Raw genomic sequence first — 20,470 nt, 5'->3', positions numbered from 1 at the left:
TATTTTTATTTGCAAAGCAAATGTGGATTTCCCATCTTTGCCCATTATTGATAGTGTTCGACTGATTATCAAAAGACATACAAAGCAATCTGCCTTATAAAAAGACAATCATCTTCTACTTTGGTTTTCACCCTTATTGAGGAATTCATAATTTATTTAGTGACGTTTGAGGTGGAGTGGGCTGCAACAAGACATAGTACTATTTTTTGGTCACCTTATTTTTTAGAGCTACGTGACAGAAGGCCAAGTTGATAGATACACCTCTGGATATGACGCAGTGTGGTTCCATATGATTGTCTGCAAAAATAGACTGATAGATTGCTGCGAATGATTGTCCACTAGGTGTCAGTGTTAAAACGTGGATGGTGCGTCATGATCTGTTCTCATTAAAGAGCGTCATTGCTGGACTCAAAATTCAATCGCTCGGGTTTGGACAGGGAGCTTTTGCTGTCTGACCCAGCTTGTTCCTTTGTTTCTAACCACGGGATGCATTCAGAAAATATCCATTGCTATTTAAACATGGTATTTTAATTGTTTTACTCGAACGAAGATAAAGGAAGAAGACGGATAAATATGCATTGGACGCGCCCTGTGCTTTTTTCCCTGCTGCTTTGTTACGGGGAGCGGGTTTCAGCCCAGCTGAAATACTCCACTCCAGAAGAGTTTAAGGTGGGATCTGTTGTTGGGAATGTTGCAAAAGATTTGGGCCTCGATGTCGGCACGTTGACGAGCAGGAGGTTTCGCATTGTGTCCGGCGCACAGGACGCGCTGTTTGAGGTAAACCCGAACAATGGGCTTCTTTTGGTGCACAAACGCCTCGATCGCGAGCAGCTGTGCGACAGGAACGCTGTCTGTGTGATGGATCTCAAAATTGTTGTTGAGAACCCGCTGGAAATACACTATATCTCCGTGGAGGTGACTGATGCAAACGACCACGCACCCAGCTTTGCAGAAAAGGAGAAAATCATAGAAATAGCAGAAAATACTTTATCCGGTGCACGGTTCCAATTACCAGGCGCAAGAGACCCAGATGTTGGAATTAATTCAGTCCAACGATATAAACTAAGTCAGAATGACCATTTTCAACTTGAAATTCGGGATAGGGGGGAAGATAAAATCCCCTTTTTAGTGTTACAAAGGCAGCTAGACAGGGAACAGAAAATTAACCATAGCCTAGTTTTGTCTGCTATAGATGGAGGGACACCATCAAAATCTGCACACCTTAATGTGACTATACATGTTCTCGATATCAATGATAATCGACCCATTTTCTTGAAAGAGGTTTATTCTGTTGAATTGCAAGAAAATGCTGCGTTAGGTACGACTATAATAAAAGTGCAAGCCACTGACCTGGATGAGGGAGCAAATGGGGAGGTGGAATATGAATTTGGGGAGGACATGAGTACAGAGGTGAGGCGTCTTTTCAGTCTGGATAAAAAGTCGGGTGAAATTCGAGTTGATGGGCAAATTGACTTTGAGACAAACAATGTTTTCAAGTTAGATGTGCAGGCCTCTGACAAAGGTCAGCCTCCCATGACAACAGATTGCAGAGTCATCATAAAGATTCAAGATGTCAACGATAATAAACCTGAGATCGAAGTGACATCAATTACTAGCATGGTCCCTGAGGATGCAAAACACGGGACTGTGATTTCGCTCATAAGTATCACTGATATTGATTCCGGCCCGAATGGTAAAGTTATCTGCAGTCTGACAGAAAATGTCCCACTTGAATTGAAGCCGTCATTCAAGGAAAATATGTATTCCTTAGTAACAAAAGACAGTTTAGACAGAGAAACAAAATCAAAATATGACATTTCAATCACAGCCACAGACTGTGGTGAACCCCCCCTTTCCTCACTCAAAACTATAAGCATCCAAGTCAAAGATGTAAATGATAACATCCCAGAATTCCCACAAAATCCTTTGGAGTTATATCTGACGGAAAACAACGAACCGGGCGCTTCTGTCTTTTCAGTCAGTGCCTTTGATAAAGACTTAGACGATAATGCTGCGGTGTCTTATCATATGGTAAGACAGGGTGGCCATACTGACATCACATCTTTTCTAAGCATTAACTCTGAAAATGGACACATTTCAGCTCTGAAAAGTTTTGACTTTGAGACGCTGAAAAGTTTCCAGTTCCAAGTGGTGGCCAGGGATGGTGGGAGTCCTCCCCTGAGCAGCAACATGACAGTGAAGGTGTTCATTCTGGATCAGAACGACAACACTCCAGTAATCCTGTATCCGGTCAGCTCCAACGGTTCCGCCCAAGGGGTGGAGGAGATTCCCCGCAACATCAAAGCAGGAGACTTGGTGACCAAAGTCCGAGCCTACGACGCCGACATCGGCTATAACGGCTGGTTGCTCTTTTCGCTGCAGCGAGTCAGCGACCACAGTCTGTTTTCTTTGGACCGCTACACGGGCCAGATCAGAACACTTCGCTCATTGACGGAGACGGACGAGGCCGAGCACCGCCTGCTCATCCTGGTCAAAGACAACGGCAACGTGTCGCTCTCTGCGACGGCTACGGTGACCGTCAAACTCGTGGAGCCCAAAGAGGCTTTTGCGGCTTCCGACGTGAAAAGTGCGGCCACGGTGGACGAGGAGGACAATGTGACTTTTTACCTCATGATCACTTTGGGCTCAGTGTCGCTCCTTTTTGTCGTCAGCATCGTGGTGCTGATAGCCATGCAGTGCTCCAAATCCAGCGAGTACACTTCCAAATATCTGCAAGAAACCAATTATGATGGCACGCTGTGTCACAGCATCCAGTATAGATCAGGAGACAAACGCTACATGTTAGTTGGACCCCGAATGAGTATCGGCTCCACCATTGTCCCGGGCAGCCACGCCAACACACTGGTGCTCCCTGACAGGAGACACACTTCCGGCGAGGTAAGACAACAAACAAATTTCTTTCTTTCTACTTTTGTTTTTTGTTTTATTTGATGTGGGCTTTCCGAAAGACATTTTTTCCCGTCAATATCTACCTTGATCTATTCTTTTTTCTGACTTTGCTTTATGCACTATGGCACTTGCTCTCATTGTCATACAATTGGCGGTCTGATGTCTGACCTTCACTTTTCCTCAAAAAATATGATCTGAAATGCTTGCATCCCAGTTGGGTTACTTTTTTGGCACTTTATTCTCTTGCTCCTAGCACATAAATATTCCAAAGCACACCTAATCAGTCCGAGATAAACACTTGTATTAGTTCAGCCGTTGGGGGCTTGGCACGCCCACTCTAGTGATTAGCCAATTTCATGAACTGCAAAGGCTGTATCTTTTTGACTGCACAAGGCCAATTTTGTGCAATTGCTATGTGTATTTACAAACATATTAAGTGAGTGTCATACACATGCTTCCCAAACATCATCATTTGTGTGGCCTTAGAATACAAAAATCATTGTGTGCGTGGAATTTGTAGTGTTTAGGATGTTGTAGTAGTTTTGTGTGTATCTGTAGAGAAATGGAAATAGGGGTCTGCAATTTGACAAGCATTTTGTCAGAGTTGTTTGAATATCACTTGAGTTGTGGCTTCGACAATTTCCGTTCTTTTTATTTTATTTACGGATTAGAAAACCTACCAACCTAGCTGTTCAGGTTCCTGCCTGCCTGCCTGTCAGTTGGTTAATTTTTAAAGCAAGGCTCTCGCTCTCAATGTATATACCGTACTAAATTGTGCTACAGTCTGTCTGGTCTGGGGCATTATATTTTAGTTTATATGTTGTAACTTTCATGTTTCCGATTTTTTTCTCCCACCAAAATAGTCAGTCGTATATTACTGAAGTATTCTTATTCTTTTAGCGACACTGCATTACAAAAAAAACATTGTGTGTGGATAGCATTTGATGTGTATTGATATTGCGATATTTGTGTGCATGTTGTGCAATAAACTGCCACCAATATTGTCGTTTAGCAAAATTATATTTCTGAATCTGAGTTCTGAATAATTTCATGATTTTATGTTATTGAGAGACTTGGCCTCATTTTATGAAATGAATGTAGTTTTAGCTTTTATTGTTTTGAGAGAATGGGGCTTATTTGTCTTCTCCTCACTGCAGAAAAATGTGTTGCGTGATCAGGTAATATTTGTGGAAATGGTGAAGACGTAGTAAAATCAGTTCATATTTGCTACCTCTTGGTGTCGCTATGACATCATGATACCACAAACAGCTTTGGTGCTCTTGCGTGTCTTTTGTCTGGATGGCAAAGGAAGCAGAGCAGATCAAATGCTGCAGTGTGTCCGAGCGAACGTGTCTGGTCCCGTAACAGCGTTTTCTTTTGTCCTGGATAACGATGGGGAACGGTACGAACAACCGGGAAAAGGGAACCCCCTGGTTTGGAGTTTATGTGGCTCTACTGCTTTTGTTTGGAGAGCATGTTTGGGCTCAGATTAGGTATTCTGTTCCTGAGGAGGTTAAAGACGGAACGGTGGTGGGAAACATTGCCAAGGATCTCGGGTTGGACATCAGCAGCTTGACTGATCGACGGTTCCGTGTGGTGTCTGGATCCAAGGAGGCTATTTTTGAGGTAAATCAGAACAATGGAGCTCTGTACGTGAACAAACATATTGACAGAGAGGAGCTGTGCCAGGGCGGTTCTGCTTGTCTCATGGAGCTCAAAATCCTTGTGGAAAACCCACTTGAAATCCACTACGTGTTGGTGGAAATCGCCGACGTGAACGACCATTCTCCGAGCTTCCCCGAAGCCGAGCAGACGTTCGAAATAGCAGAACACACTTTGCCAGGGAGGAGGTTTCAATTGCACACGGCCCGGGATCCAGATGCGGGCGTCAACTCCATCCGAACGTATACATTGACGCAAAATGATCATTTTGAAGTCAATATTCGGCAAAGCGATGCGGGGAAGGTTCCATTTTTGGTGCTGAAGAAATCTCTGGACCGGGAGCAGAAGGACAAACATTGGTTGCTGGTCACAGCGGTGGATGGGGGTAAACCTCCACTTTCAGGCACTCTAAATGTGTCCATTGTTGTTCTTGACAGCAATGACAATAGACCCATTTTTAGCCAGGATATTTATGAAGTTACAATAGCAGAAAATATTAAAATTGGGACGGGCATATTTCAAATGAATGCAACAGATCCAGATGAAGGAACTAATGGAGAAATTGAATACAATTTTTCAAAAACGTTAAATAGAGACGTTTATGACATTTTTGAACTGCATAAAGGAAGTGGAGAGATTCGTGTGAAAGGAAAAATTGATTATGAAGTAAATGACATATATGAGCTGGATGTTGATGCATCAGATAAAGGGACACCTCCGCTGACAGGTGAATGCAGAATTATAATAAAGATAAAAGATGTCAATGATAATGCCCCACAAATTGAAGTGACTTCACTGTCAAATAAAGTGCCTGAAGATTCAAAACCCGGTACAGTTATATCCCTCATCAGTGTCACAGATAAAGACTCAGGTGCGAATGCTAAAATTATTTCACAAATAACAAATAATGTACCATTTGAATTAAAGCCATCTTACAAGGAGAACACTTACTCGGTTGTCACGAAAAAAAATTTGGATCGAGAGGATGTCTCACATTATGAATTATCAATTAAAGCTATAGATTGTGGTCAGCCTCCTTTATCTGCGTTTAAAACGCTAAACATTCAAGTGGCTGACGTAAATGATAATAGCCCACATTTTGAACAAACCCCACTAGAATTTTATCTTTTCGAAAACAACATTGCGGGAACATCTGTATTCTCCGTAACTGCAACAGACAAAGACATGGATGGAAATGCTGCCATTTCATATCAAATAACGAGATACGGGAAAACAAATGACATTGCATCTTTCCTGAACATTAATTCTGAGAATGGACAAATTTCCGCTTTAAAAAGTTTTGACTTTGAGACATTGAAAAGTTTCCAGTTCCAAGTGGTGGCCACGGATGGTGGGAGTCCTCCCCTGAGCAGCAACGTGACAGTGAAGGTGTTCATTCTGGATCAGAACGACAACACTCCAGTCATCCTTTATCCGGTCAACTCCAACGGTTCTGCTCAAGGTGCGGAGGAGATTCCCCGCAACATCAAAGCGGGAGACTTGGTGACCAAAGTCCGAGCCTACGACGCCGACATCGGCTATAATGGCTGGTTGCTCTTTTCGCTGCAGAGAGTCAGCGACCACAGTCTGTTTTCTTTGGACCGCTATACTGGGCAGATCAGAACACTTCGCTCCTTGACGGAGACGGACGAGGCAGAGCACCGCCTGCTCATCCTGGTCAAAGACAACGGCAACGTGTCGCTCTCTGCGACGGCTACTGTCACCATCAAACTCGTCGAGCCCAAAGAGGCTTTTGCGGCTTCAGACGTGAAAAGTGCGGCCACGGTGGACGAGGAGGACAATGTGACTTTTTACCTGATGATCACTTTAGGCTCAGTGTCGCTCCTTTTTGTCATCAGCATCATCGTGCTGATCGCCATGCAGTGCTCCAAATCCACCGAGTACACTTCCAAATATCTGCAAGAAACCAATTATGATGGCACGCTGTGTCACAGCATCCAGTACAGATCGGGAGACAAACGCTACATGTTAGTTGGACCCCGAATGAGTATCGGCTCCACCATAGTACCGGGCAGCCACGCTAACACTCTGGTGCTCCCTGACAGGAGACACACTTCTGGTGAGGTAAGAGCATTGATTATTTGCTTTCTTTCTTGTTTGGCATCTAACTGCACATGTGACTTTTGGAGACAAGTGCTAAAGGCAAAGGAGCACCCTTTTGCTCGTCTTCTGCATTAACCATCAGGCATCACACTTTGGACCCTTGCTGGTCATCTGTGTAAACCTCACTTCCTTTTTTTAAACTTAAATATATAGAAACGTTGTAGCTGTGTCAAAGCAAATTTAATGAAACTTCTCATGAGTGTATTTTGTCTGTTTTTGTAATTTGCAACTTCAGCTCTTTAACTCAACATTATAGTGCTTACATCACTTGGTACCTTTCGGCTCTATTTGTGGCTATGTTGGTCCATTAAGAGTAAAGACTATTTTATTCCCTTGTCATGCAAATAATGCAAAGTAGGTAAAATGGGGTGCATTTTATTATCATTATTATTATTACTTTTTTTATTTGACTGATCGCAAGAATTGTAATTGTTCAGACACTTAACTAAAGGTAGAAGTGGAAAAACATGTTCCGAAACAATAATTTATCATTGGAAAAATAAAGCAACTTTATTTGAAACGTCATTTAAAGATGATCCTTGATACCAACCTCACAATTTGGTCAAACAATTCCAACTATGAACTGCAGCTGTTTTTAGGCCTATCACGTCTTGAGAAAATACAGTACTTTGTGGATATGCGTGGTGTCTGCTGTCTCTTGCAATAACATTTGCGCTTAGTTTTGGTTGACGGCTGGAAATAATAGTTTAGCGGGTTGTGCCTACGAATTACGCCATTCATATTCCCTCCCTCTTGGTGTCACTGTAATATCAGCAAAGGCGAAACAGACGCTGTACCACCCTTGGAACATCCTTTGTTTGATACACCTCAACATTTAGAATCGGTATGTGAACCGGCCGGGCGGGTCTGCCTGTGCTTTTCGCGAGACTTACATTGCAGAATTTATTTTACAAGGATATCATATTTTAACAGGCTATTTGAATGATGGGGAGCGGAAAAGACTGCACGTACTGGCTGGCTTTTGTTTTGTCTCTGCATTTATATTTGGGAAAACAGGCCTGGGCCGAACTTCGTTACTCCGTTCCAGAGGAGGTGAAAGAGGGAACCGTTGTTGGAAATGTTGCAAAGGATCTTGGCTTGGAAAAATCTTCTTTGGTGGCTCGACAGTTTCGTGTAGTATCTGGATCGAAAGAGACGTTTTTCCGCGTCAGACCGGAAAATGGTGCGTTGGAGGTCCGCAGGAAAATCGACAGAGAGGTTCTTTGTGAGGGCAGCGGCGCGTGCGTCATGGAGCTGAAAATTCTGGTTGAAAACCCGCTGGAAATGCATCACGTTGTCGTGGAAATTACTGACGTGAACGATCATTCCCCGAGCTTCTCTGACAAAGAGCAGGTATTTGAAATAGCCGAACATTCGTCCCCTGGAACGCGTTTCCAGCTGCAAGCAGCCCGTGATCCAGATGCTGGAACGAACTCTGTGCGCACATACACTTTAACGACTAATGAACATTTTGAACTGGATGTAAGCCAAAATGACGAGGAGAAAATACCATTTTTAGTGCTGAAAAGACCATTAGACCGAGAACAGAATAGGAAGCATGTGCTGTTGGTTACTGCTGTCGATGGAGGGAAGCCACAAAAATCAAGCATACTTAATGTGACAATTATTGTCCTTGACATTAATGATAACCGCCCAACTTTTAGTCAAGATACTTATACTGTGGAAATAAAAGAAAACATTCCAATTGGTGTAAGTATTGCAAAGGTGAATGCCACAGATCCCGATGAAGGGGCAAATGGTGACATAGAATACAGCCTGGGCAAAACATTAAACAAGGCTCATGACATTTTTGAACTTGATAAGCGAAGTGGACTCATTAAGTTGAAAGGTCCTGTTGATTTTGAGGACTCTGAGATTTATAAACTTGATATTCATGCATCTGATAAAGGGCAGCCTCCTTTAACTGGGAGGTGTCGAGTCATTGTTAAAATAAAAGATGTCAATGATAACCGTCCTGAAATAGAAGTCACATCCTTGTCAAATAAAGTGTCTGAAGACTCCAAACCCGGTACAGTCATATCCCTGATTAGTGTGACTGATAAAGACTCCGGTGTGAACGGTAAAATTATTTCACAGATTAGCAATGATGTCCCATTTGAATTAAAACCTTCCTACAAAGAAAACATTTACTCAGTTGTCACTAAGGAATATTTAGATAGAGAGCAAGTGTCATTCTATAAAATAACCATCACATCTACTGACTGTGGTGACCCTCCATTGTCTACCTTACAAACTTTGAATGTTCAAATATCAGATGTGAATGACAATAGGCCACATTTCCCCCAGTATCCACTTAACTTTTACCTCTCGGAAAATAATCTTGCTGGGCAATCAATATTTTCTGTTAGCGCAACAGATAATGATGTGAATGAAAATGCAGCTATTTCTTACAGTATTGTTCGAGCAGGGATTGAAAATGATGTCACATCTTTTCTAAACATCAATTCAGAGAATGGGCAAATCTCTGCATTAAAAAGTTTTGACTTTGAGACACTGAAAAATTTCCAGTTCCAAGTGGTGGCCACCGATGGTGGGAGTCCTCCACTGAGCAGCAACGTGACAGTGAAAGTGTTCATTCTGGATCAGAACGACAACACTCCAGTCATCCTGTATCCGGTCAGCTCCAACGGTTCTGCCCAAGGTGTGGAGGAGATTCCCCGCAACATCAAAGCGGGAGACTTGGTGACCAAAGTCCGAGCCTACGACGCCGACATCGGCTATAACGGCTGGTTGCTCTTTTCGCTGCAGCGAGTCAGCGACCACAGTCTGTTTTCTTTGGACCGCTACACGGGCCAGATCAGAACACTTCGCTCCTTGACAGAGACGGACGAGGCCGAGCACCGCCTGCTCATCCTGGTTAAAGACAACGGCAATGTGTCGCTCTCTGCGACAGCTACCGTGACAGTCAAACTCGTGGAGCCCAAAGAGGCTTTTGCGGCTTCCGACGTGAAAAGTGCAGCCACGGTGGACGAGGAGGACAGTGTGACTTTTTACCTGATGATCACTTTGGGTTCGGTGTCGCTCCTTTTTGTCGTCAGCATCGTGGTGCTGATCGCCATGCAGTGCTCCAAGTCCACCGAGTACACTTCCAAATATCTGCAAGAAACCAATTATGATGGCACGCTGTGTCACAGCATCCAGTACAGATCGGGAGACAAACGCTACATGTTAGTTGGACCTCGAATGAGTATCGGCTCCACCATTGTCCCGGGTAGCCACGCAAACACTCTGGTGCTCCCTGACAGGAGAAACACTTCTGGTGAGGTAAGCAATATTGCTCATGCGTGTACATTTTTGCACCTCACCCCGTTGATGGCTATATGATATATTCACATTGCAGATGAATGTGTTTTTTTCTGTACCTGACACATGCGTGGATGGATGCATTTGAAATCTCATATCCTCCTCCCCCCATTGTAAACAATGTAGCCATGAGCTTGTTTATAATTGTTTTCTGGATGCCCAAAATTATTGCTCTATTCAAAGAACGGATTAAACAGAAAATGGGGATTTGACCATGCTGCTGTCCATGGTGCTGAAACTTCAACTTGCTTCTTTCTCAAAACGAAAGGGAACAGTGTCATTCATTTTGTGACAATTTTACACTTCACGAGTATAAATGAAAGGAATGTTGTTGCTTTAGTAGCAAAGCAGAGCCATCCCGTAAATAGCTTCAATACGTTTCACTTTTGCTTCTTCTATTTTTTTCTGAATTTTCTGTCGCTTGATGAATGAAGTCACATGATACAGGGCATGATCATTTATTTTGCGAATACTTATAATGTCCTGTAGATGTCGCTTTGACACCAATAACGCCATGAGATACCGGGCCGTCCTGCTGGCATTGTCTGCAATCGGAAGAGAGCATTCATTTGTTCCGACATTCCGAGCAGTGCGGTTTGGTTCCGTAATCATAAAGCACACAGCGGTGGGGCTGTGCGATTTTGTTGTTGTCTTGTATTTAGCTTTCATCGTTCTAGAACAACAATGAAAGAAAAACGAGGATGTAAAACGAGGAGCTTTGTATTTTTATTTTTTCTACATTCCACTCTGCTGCTGTTTTTCGGGGAGCGGGCTTTGGCAGAGCTACGCTACTCTATTCCAGAGGAAATGGCGACTGGAACTGTTGTGGGCAATGTTGCAAAAGATCTTGGATTGGACAGAAGCTCGCTGAGTGACAGGCGTTTCAGGGTGGTAACAGGCGCCACGGACGCATATTTTGAGGTAAACGCCGACAATGGCGACCTGCAGGTCCGACGCAAAATTGACCGGGAGGAGCTTTGTCAAGGGAGCGGCGCCTGCTCAATTGAACTAAAGGTCCTGGTTGAGAATCCTCTCGAGGTGCATTATGTAGTGGTAGAAATAACCGATGTAAACGACCACAGTCCTATTTTTTCTCAAAAGAAACAGCTTTTTGAAATAGCTGAACATTCGTCTCCAGGAACACGATTCCAGCTGCATGCAGCCCGAGATCCAGATGCTGGAATTAATTCTGTGCGCACATACACGCTGACGTCTAATGAACATTTTGAACTGGACATTGTTCAGAGTGATGATGAAAAAATACCGTTTTTGGTCCTGAAACGGTCATTAGACAGAGAACAGAAAAATAAACACTTCCTAATTGTTACTGCAGTGGATGGGGGCAAACCTATAAAGTCAGGCACGCTCAATGTTTCCATTATTGTGCTTGATATTAACGATAATCGACCCATGTTTAGTCAAGACACGTACAATGTGGAAATATATGAAAACGTGCCAAGTGGTACAATTGTTGCACGAGTCAATGCAACAGATCCAGATGAAGGTACAAACGGTGAAATAGAATACAGCCTCAGCAAGACTTTGGCAAGCAAAGTGTCTGATATTTTTGAAATGGATCGTTTGAGTGGCCAAATTAAGTTGAAAGGCCCTGTGAACTACGAGGAATCAGAGATTTATAAAATAGAAATTGAGGCCTCTGACAAAGGAACACCTCCACTGACAAGCAGGTGTCGTGTGGTTGTAAAAATAAAAGATGTCAATGATAATCCCCCGATAATAGAAGTGACATCATTCTCAAATAAAGTGTCAGAGGATTCAAAGCCTGGTACAGTTATTTCCCTCATTAGCGTTATGGATAAAGACTCTGGTGTAAATGGCAAAATCATTTTGCACATCACCAACAATGTGCCGTTTGAATTGAAACCTTCCTATAAGGAGAACACCTATTCAGTTGTCACTAAGGGATTGTTGGATCGTGAGGAGGTTTCTCATTATGAAATAACAATTAAAGCTACAGATTGTGGAGATCCCCCTCTTTCTAGTTTTAGAACATTTGACATAGAGTTATCTGATGTGAATGACAACAGTCCACGTTTTGAACAAAGCCTGTTAAATTTTTACCTGATAGAAAACAACATTGCCGGAGCATCAGTATTCTCCTTAAAGGCAACTGATAATGATGTGGATGAAAATGCAGTTATTCAATATAAAATAGCTCGAGCCGAGAAGGATAAGCCAGTATCATCATTTATGAATATAAATTCCGAAAATGGAGACGTTACAGCTTTGAAAAGTTTTGACTTTGAGAGACTGAAAAGTTTCCAGTTCCAAGTGGTGGCCACCGATGGTGGGAGTCCTCCCCTGAGCAGCAACGTGACAGTCAAGGTGTTCATTCTGGATCAGAACGACAACGTTCCAGTCATCCTGTATCCGGTCAGCTCTAACGGTTCTGCCCAAGGTGTGGAGGAGATTCCCCGCAACATCAAAGCGGGAGACTTGGTGACCAAAGTCCGAGCCTATGACGCCGACATCGGCTATAATGGCTGGTTGCTCTATTCGCTGCAGCGAGTCAGCGACCACAGTCTGTTTTCTTTGGACCGCTACACGGGCCAGATCAGAACACTTCGCTCCTTGACGGAGACGGACGAGGCCGAGCATCGCCTGCTGGTCCTGGTCAAAGACAACGGCAACGTGTCGCTCTCGGCGACAGCTACCGTGACCGTCAAACTCGTGGAGCCCAAAGAGGCTTTTGCCGCTTCCGACGTGAAAAGTGTGGCCACGATGGACGAGGAGGACAATGTGACTTTTTACCTGATGATCACTTTGGGCTCAGTGTCGCTCCTTTTTATCATCAGCATTGTGGTGCTGATCGCCATGCAGTGCTCCAAGTCCACCGAGTACACTTCCAAATATCTGCAAGAAACCAATTATGATGGCACACTCTGTCACAGCATCCAGTACAGATCGGGAGACAAACGCTACATGTTAGTTGGACCTCGAATGAGTATTGGCTCCACCATAGTACCAGGGAGCCACGCCAACACGCTGGTGCTCCCTGACAGGAGACACACTTCTGGCGAGGTAAGATAGATAATTTTCTACCTGCTGATTGTTTACAATAAGCGATGCCATTCTTCAGAGTATTTTTAAAAATGCTGAATACCAAGTGACCATGGTAAGAATTTTCAGACTTACATATTGTTCTAAAAAGGACTTTGCATATTGGACTTACATGTTGTTTCAGTTTGCTGCTCTTCATTCATTCATCATTCATTCATTCATTCACTCGTTCATTCGTTCGAAATCTTGTTTAATTCCCGATTTTTGGTGGCTGTGTGTTTAATGTGGATGACTGTTGAAATTTATTGATCCCACTTTCTGGAGGCGATCACTTGGTGTCAGTATGCGAGCACAAATGTGCGCCGTGAGAATCTCTTTGTCAAAAATGATCCTCCCCTTTGTCGAGTGGGTTTTTGCACAATAGTGCTTGGCGCATTCTGGGCGCACACGGTGGCTATGGTCAGTGCTGTTTGAGGACTTCAAAAATATAAATAGAATATATTTCGATTTGCAAATGTACATTTTTGTCCACACGGTTACCATTGCTTCACCATGATGAAACGTAAAGGACGTGGCTTAACTGGAGGACAAAGGCGACTATTTGTTTTTATTGTTTCCTTCATTTTGTCGTGGAGCAGAGGTTACGCCCAGATCAGATATTCCATTGCGGAAGAGGTGAAAGAAGGAAGTGTTGTGGGGAACATCGCAAAGGATTTGGGGCTCGACAAGACCACGCTGAAAGAGAGAGGATACCGCATCGTGGAGGGCTCATCAGAGCCGTTTTTTAGCGTCAACAATGGAGACGGGCTGCTATATGTTGACCGAGTCATCGACAGGGAGAAGGTGTGCGAGCGGAGCAGCGTGTGTGTGATCCAACTCAAAACATTGTTGGAAAACCCGCTGGAAATCCACTACGTGAGCGTAGAGGTGCTGGACATTAACGACCACTCTCCAAGCTTCTCAGTGAACGCGTCACGTCTGGAAATTTCAGAGTCCGCTCTGCCAGGATTGCGCCTCCAGTTGCAAGCTGCACATGACCCCGACGTCGGGCCGTTTTCCATCCAGGAGTATAAACTCAGTGCAAATGACCATTTTCGTTTGGAAGTTAAAGAACGAGGAAAAGATGGTAAAATACCAATTTTAGTGCTGTTCAAGTCGCTCGACAGAGAAACAAAGAGCAAACACAAATTGCTCCTGTCAGCCGTTGACGGTGGAAAACCGAGTAGATCCGGAACTGCTGAAATATGGGTGCATGTTTTGGATGTTAATGATAATATGCCTGTTTTCACTGAAGAAAATTATTCAGTGCTTCTTAATGAAAATGCTCCAATTGGCATAACTGTTATACAAGTAAATGCCACTGATTTAGATGAGGGCATTAATAGTGAAATTATCTATACATTAGGTAATAATGTAAAAAGCAGAATACGTGAACTGTTCCGTGTAGATCCTCACACAGGTGTAATTACTGTACAAGATCTGATTGATTCTGAATTAGAAGAGAGCTATGAGATTGACATACAGGCTTCTGATAAAGGATTAGCTCCTTTCCGAACAGAAAAAAGCGTTGTAGTAAAAATAATTGATTTAAATGACAACACGCCACAGATAGAGGTGACATCATTTTCCAGAGCAATAGCAGAAGATTCAAGACCGGGAACCACCGTCGCATTAATAAGTGTTCTTGATAAAGACTCTGGTCTCAATGGAAAAGTCATTTGCTCACTCAGTGAAAACGTTCCTTTTATATTGTCACCTTCAACTCAAGACAACATGTATTCTATAATTACAAAATCGGCATTGGATAGAGAACAGCAGTCCATATATGAGGTTACAGTAGTTGCAAGGGATGCAGGTGTGCCGTCTTTGTCCTCTGACGAAAGCATAACTATTGTTGTGTCAGATGTGAATGACAACAGTCCAGAGTTTTCCTCGCGCCCTTACACATTTTATGTTACTGAAAACAATCCTTCAGGCCAATCAGTGTTTTCTGTGAGCGCATTTGACCACGACGAAGGCGATAATGCCCTCATTTCATATCATATTTTAAGAGAGGGAAGAGAAAAGGAACACGTTTACTTGCACAGCCTGAATATCAATTCAGAAAATGGACAAATATCAGCTTTAAAAAGTTTCGACTTTGAGACGCTGAAAAGTTTCCAGTTCCAAGTGGTGGCCAGGGATAGTGGGAGTCCTCCTCTGAGCAGCAACGTGACAGTGAAGGTGTTCGTTCTGGATCAGAACGACAACGCACCAGTCATCCTGTATCCAGTCAGCTCCAACGGTTCTGCCCAAGGTGTGGAGGAGATTCCCCGTAACATCAAAGCGGGAGACTTGGTGACCAAAGTCCGAGCCTACGACGCCGACATCGGCTATAATGGCTGGTTGCTCTTTTCGCTGCAGCGAGTCAGCGACCACAGTCTGTTTTCTTTGGACCGCTACACGGGCCAGATCAGAACGCTTCGCTCCTTGACGGAGACGGACGAGGCAGAGCATCGCCTGCTCGTCCTGGTCAAAGACAACGGCAACGTGTCGCTCTCTGCGACAGCTACCGTGACCATCAAACTTGTGGAGCCCAAAGAGGCTTTTGCGGCTTCCGACGTGAAAAGTGCGGCCACGGTGGACGAGGAAGACAGCGTGACTTTTTACCTCATGATCACTTTGGGCGCGGTGTCGCTCCTATTCGTCATCAGCATCGTGGTGCTGATCGCCATGCAGTGCTCCAAATCCACCGAGTACACTTCCAAATATCTGCAAGAAACCAATTATGATGGCACGCTATGTCACAGCATCCAGTACAGATCGGGAGACAAACGCTACATGTTAGTTGGACCTAGAATGAGTATCGGCTCCACCATAGTACCGGGCAGCCACGCCAACACGCTGGTGCTCCCTGACAGGAGACACACTTCTGGCGAGGTAAGACAGTTTTTCTAAGAATTTTAGTCTCCTGCAACATTTACTGCTGTTGTTAGTTCATGTGTTGAATAGTTGTAGTTTAGATTGGTTCAACACACAGTGATTGTCATAAGTGTTGTTTGGGAGATGGGATAAATGACCTTTTTTTTCTTCTATCTTTTGACTTACATTTTATTACATTTGATAAAGCTTGTCTCTTGTTAATAGGAATGTAAAAATGGATAGCAGTGAAAGCAAGAAAGCAGTACTAGGAACATCACTGCTAATAGGCTTATTGACCACACCATGATCTAAACTTACCTGGAAGTATGTCATCCCCCAACACGAAGTCTCACACATTATTTTTAATTTCAAGATAATAATAGCATCTAAATGATGAGCAAATTGTGTTATTGTTGTGGTTTGAAGTATGCTTAAAGAACGTGAGGCAGTAAGATTTACATTTTGCTGCTGCATTTTGCTTCTCCTCATTATACAGAGATCGGGATGGCTCGGTACTGGACATACATTATACCATCTATAATGAAGTAGATTTAACATTATTGGGTCACCACATTACAAGAATGCAGAAAACATAAAAAGTGGTTTCTGTCGATCAAGCCCACTTCCACCGCAGTGTTGCTGTCCATGGTGCTGGAAACATCTCGTCTTATATCCACAGATTGTATGCGGTACAAATAAGAGAACATCTCATATTGGCATAAGTTTACAGTGAAATAATTCAGTATTGTGCAATAATTCAGTATTGTTAATTGCATCACACCTGTTATGCTTTTGGTCTCGTAAACTTTCACTTAAAATGATGCAGTGACGTATGTCTGTGTGCTGACGAGGATCACGTGTGGAACAGAACATTTGGCGTACATATTTGTTGAATTTATTATAAATGTTAAAGCGTGGTTTCTACGCCTGGTGTGCTATGCTGTGATGGCTAGTGGTTTGTCTTCTCTCTGTATCTCGTGCATAGCCTGCAAGATTGTGGATATTCATGGTATAGCTACTCATCACAAATTCTTCAAGGAGGGATATGAGTGAATAAGCAGTTAGATTTGTAAGATATCAAAAGGACATTAATTTTCCTCCAACAAAATACAAAATATCTCTCTTGCTGTCTTAGTATTCCATCAGATGTCAAGTTAATCCACATTATTTAGTCATAGTAGTTTGATAACAGTCTACTTTTTATATAAATCTTTGGAGCTCAATACTCCAAACGTTTGTCAGCATTTGCAAGAGTTTGGCGTTTTCGGAGGTAAATTAAAAGTGTTTTCTCACACATTCACTAGGAGGCAGTATGTTACCATATAAGGCATTTAACGTTGATGCGCGCAGATTGAGTCCGCCCATTCACTCTTCAGTTTGGCATTCAGCTGGCACGTTTGGACTAACCCACGGAGATCATTTTAAGATTGTGAGATCGAAAGAAGGGCCCTGATGATGCCATTATTTTTTCGGGCTGTAATGACGAAAATATATTAGAAAAACTGGGACATTTTGGACATGTTTGGATTTCAAATTTGGCCGCACAACATGGAACAAAGAGGACGGGAGCGTCGGCCTTTGCTCGGAGTCTTGGCGCTGTTTTTATTCGTCCGTTCTGCTTCCGCACAGCTCAGATATTCCATATCCGAGGAGCTCAATGAGGGGACTTTTGTTGGGAATGTTGCGAAGGATTTAGGAATAGAGCTGTCTTCAATAAAGCAGAGGGGATTCCGCATTATGTCCAGCTCGAGTGAACGCCTTTTCAAGGTAAATGAGAACGACGGGGCCCTTTACGCAAACCGTAAAATTGACCGAGAGGAGGTTTGTAAGGAGAGCAGTGCGTGCCTGATTAATATTAAAACCGTACTTGACAACCCAATGGAGGTGCATTATATCACAGTGGAAATAATAGATATAAACGACCACTCCCCCACATTCCCGGAGAAGACAAAACGACTGGAAATATTCGAGTCTGCTTTACCGGGTGCTAAATATCAGCTGCAAAATGCATATGACCCGGACGGTGGTGTAAACTCCGTGCAACAGTACAAAATCAGCCAAAACGATCACTTCCGCTTGGAGGTAAAAGATCGAGGGCGAGACGGCAAAACGCCAATTTTGCAGTTGCAGAGGCAGCTTGACAGAGAGAGCAAACGCAACCATAAACTGGTGCTGACAGCCATTGATGGGGGTACACCTCCCAAAACAGGCTCGGTTGAAATCCTCATCGATGTTCTGGACGTGAATGACAACATGCCGGTGTTCACTAAAGAGACTTATTCTGTAACGCTGCAAGAGAACGCCCCCCTGGGTACGACTGTCATTCAAGTTAACGCGACAGACTCTGATTTTGGCTCCAACGGGGAAGTTGTTTATTCGTTCGGAAGTGACGTCAGAGATAAAATTAGGCAATTATTTAACATTGATCCTGTCACTGGGGAGATTATTGTGAAAGGTAACGTTGATTTTGAGGAGCAAGACAGTTATGATATTGACATCCAGGCATCAGATAAAGGAAGTATTCCATTCAAAACGGATAAAAGTGTAATTATTAAAATTATTGATGTGAATGATAATCGTCCAGAGATAGAAGTGACGTCTTTGTCTCGTGCAGTGTCTGAGGACTCTCGACCCGGGACAACCGTAGCTCTCATCAGTGTTACAGATTTAGACTCCGGCCTTAACGGTAAAATAATAAGTCATGTTTCGGAAGAGTCTCCTTTTATGTTGACTGCATCGATGCAGGATAACATGTATGCTGTTGTTACTAAGTCCCAGCTTGACAGGGAACAAAAACAGGCATATGATATAACAATAATTGCTAAAGACTCAGGTGAACCAGCTCTAACCTCCAAGCAGATGATCAGTGTTTTTGTTTCAGACACTAATGATAACAGCCCGGAATTTTTATTGAGTCCATACACTTTCTATATTAGTGAAAATAACAAACCAGGGGATTCAGTCTTTTCTGTAAAAGCGTTTGATCGTGACGAAGGGGAAAACGCCCAAATATCTTATCACATTCTGAGAAACATAGCAAAGGAAAATGGGCACACATCATTTCTGAATATCAATTCTGAAACGGGAGAAATTCTGGCACTGAAAAGTTTTGACTTTGAGACGCTGAAAAGCTTCCAGTTCCAAGTGGTGGCCACAGATGGTGGAAGTCCTCCCCTGATCAGCAACGTGACAGTGAAGGTGTTCATTCTGGATCAGAATGACAACGCTCCAGTCATCCTGTATCCGGTCAGCTCCAATGGTTCTGCCCAAGGTGTGGAGGAGATTCCTCGCAACATCAAAGCAGGAGACTTGGTGACCAAAGTCCGGGCCTACGACGCTGACATCGGCTATAATGGCTGGTTGCTCTATTCGCTGCAGCGAGTCAGCGACCACAGTCTGTTTTCTTTGGACCGCTACACGGCCCAGATCAGAACACTTCGCTCCCTGACGGAGACGGACGAGGCCGAGCACCGCCTGCTCATCCTGGTCAAAGACAACGGCAACGTGTCGCTCTCGGCGACGGCTACAGTGATCGTCAAACTCGTGGAGCCCAAAGAGGCTTTTGCTGCTTCAGACGTGAAGAGTGTGGCCACGGTGGACGAGGAGGACAATGTGACTTTTTACCTCATGATCACTTTGGGGTCGGTGACGCTCCTTTTCGTCATCAGCATCATCGTGCTGATCGCCATGCAGTGCTCCAAATCCACCGAGTACACTTCCAAATATCTGCAAGAAACCAATTATGATGGCACGCTGTGTCACAGCATCCAGTACAGATCGGGAGACAAACGCTATATGTTAGTTGGACCCCGAATGAGTATTGGCTCCACCATAGTACCGGGCAGCCACGCCAACACGCTGGTGCTCCCTGACAGGAGAAACATTTCCGGGGAGGTAAGAATCATTAACGTATTACATTTTATTATGACTGTGAGAGAATATGCCACATTAAATCAAAAGTTGGCTGATTGAATTGTAACCCAAATAACATTTTCTGACATTGCATGCGGCGGCTGGGTGTTGCACTGGTTAGCGCGTTCCACCTCACAGTTCAGAGGTTGCGATTTCAATTTCTGTATGGACATTGCATGTTCTCCCCGGGCCTGCGTGGCTTTTCTGGTTTCCTTCTACATCCCCAAAACATGCTTGATAAGCTGATTGATCACTCCAAATTGCCCATAGGTGTGAGTGTGTGTGCGAATGTTTGTTTGTCTCTGTGTGCCCTGCGATTGGCTGGCAACTGCTTCAGGGTGTCCCCCGCCTGCCGCCTGATGACTGCTGGGAAAAGCTCTAGCCTGCCTGTGACCGCCGTGGAGTTGAGCGGTATAGGAGATGGATGGATGGACATTGCATGCCAAAGTTGTGACATTTTGATCCTGATTAGCATCTTCAAGGTGTGGTGGAATTCAAAGGACGTAAGTAGTAAGCAGTGTTGGTTAAACGCTCGGAGGGACTGGTGCTGTCCGTGGTGCTGAAGCCATACCATTGCTGAAGTCCTGCTTTTGCTTAGTGATTTTGCATTTTTTTT

The 20,470-nt window shown here is 43.8% G+C and overlaps 5 protein-coding genes and 1 pseudogene across 5 annotated transcripts; all 6 read left to right on the top strand.

Moving 5' to 3' along the window:
• The first annotated feature begins 448 nt into the window (after positions 1 to 448).
• On the top strand, positions 449 to 2,952 carry LOC133163490 (protocadherin alpha-8-like). Its single transcript, XM_061293864.1, has one exon. It carries the CDS (start codon positions 574 to 576, stop codon positions 2,950 to 2,952), a length of 2,379 nt encoding a protein of 792 aa, XP_061149848.1. The 5' UTR covers positions 449 to 573.
• Positions 2,953 to 4,285: 1,333 nt separating this feature from the next.
• Positions 4,286 to 6,771, top strand: LOC133162805 (protocadherin alpha-13-like). The gene has a single exon (XM_061292616.1). It carries the CDS (start codon positions 4,303 to 4,305, stop codon positions 6,769 to 6,771), a length of 2,469 nt encoding a protein of 822 aa, XP_061148600.1. The 5' UTR covers positions 4,286 to 4,302.
• Positions 6,772 to 7,043: 272 nt separating this feature from the next.
• On the top strand, positions 7,044 to 10,041 carry LOC133161380 (protocadherin alpha-8-like; annotated as a pseudogene).
• Positions 10,042 to 10,675: 634 nt separating this feature from the next.
• LOC133150649 (protocadherin alpha-3-like) lies at positions 10,676 to 13,071 on the top strand. Its single transcript, XM_061273235.1, has one exon. The coding sequence runs from the start codon at positions 10,705 to 10,707 to the stop codon at positions 13,069 to 13,071; it is 2,367 nt and encodes a 788-aa protein (XP_061129219.1). The 5' UTR covers positions 10,676 to 10,704.
• A 434-nt stretch (positions 13,072 to 13,505) lies between these two features.
• On the top strand, positions 13,506 to 15,978 carry LOC133160699 (protocadherin alpha-8-like). The gene has a single exon (XM_061289037.1). It carries the CDS (start codon positions 13,594 to 13,596, stop codon positions 15,976 to 15,978), a length of 2,385 nt encoding a protein of 794 aa, XP_061145021.1. The 5' UTR covers positions 13,506 to 13,593.
• Positions 15,979 to 17,490: 1,512 nt separating this feature from the next.
• Positions 17,491 to 19,914, top strand: LOC133157188 (protocadherin alpha-3-like). Its single transcript, XM_061283916.1, has one exon. The coding sequence runs from the start codon at positions 17,491 to 17,493 to the stop codon at positions 19,912 to 19,914; it is 2,424 nt and encodes an 807-aa protein (XP_061139900.1).
• The last annotated feature ends 556 nt before the right edge of the window (positions 19,915 to 20,470 follow it).

The sequence above is a fragment of the Syngnathus typhle genome, linkage group LG1, assembly GCF_033458585.1.
Source record: "Syngnathus typhle isolate RoL2023-S1 ecotype Sweden linkage group LG1, RoL_Styp_1.0, whole genome shotgun sequence".
Taxonomy (NCBI): domain Eukaryota; kingdom Metazoa; phylum Chordata; class Actinopteri; order Syngnathiformes; family Syngnathidae; genus Syngnathus; species Syngnathus typhle.
The sequence above is the reverse complement of the archived record's forward strand: the minus strand, read 5'-3'. Positions and strand labels throughout refer to the sequence as shown.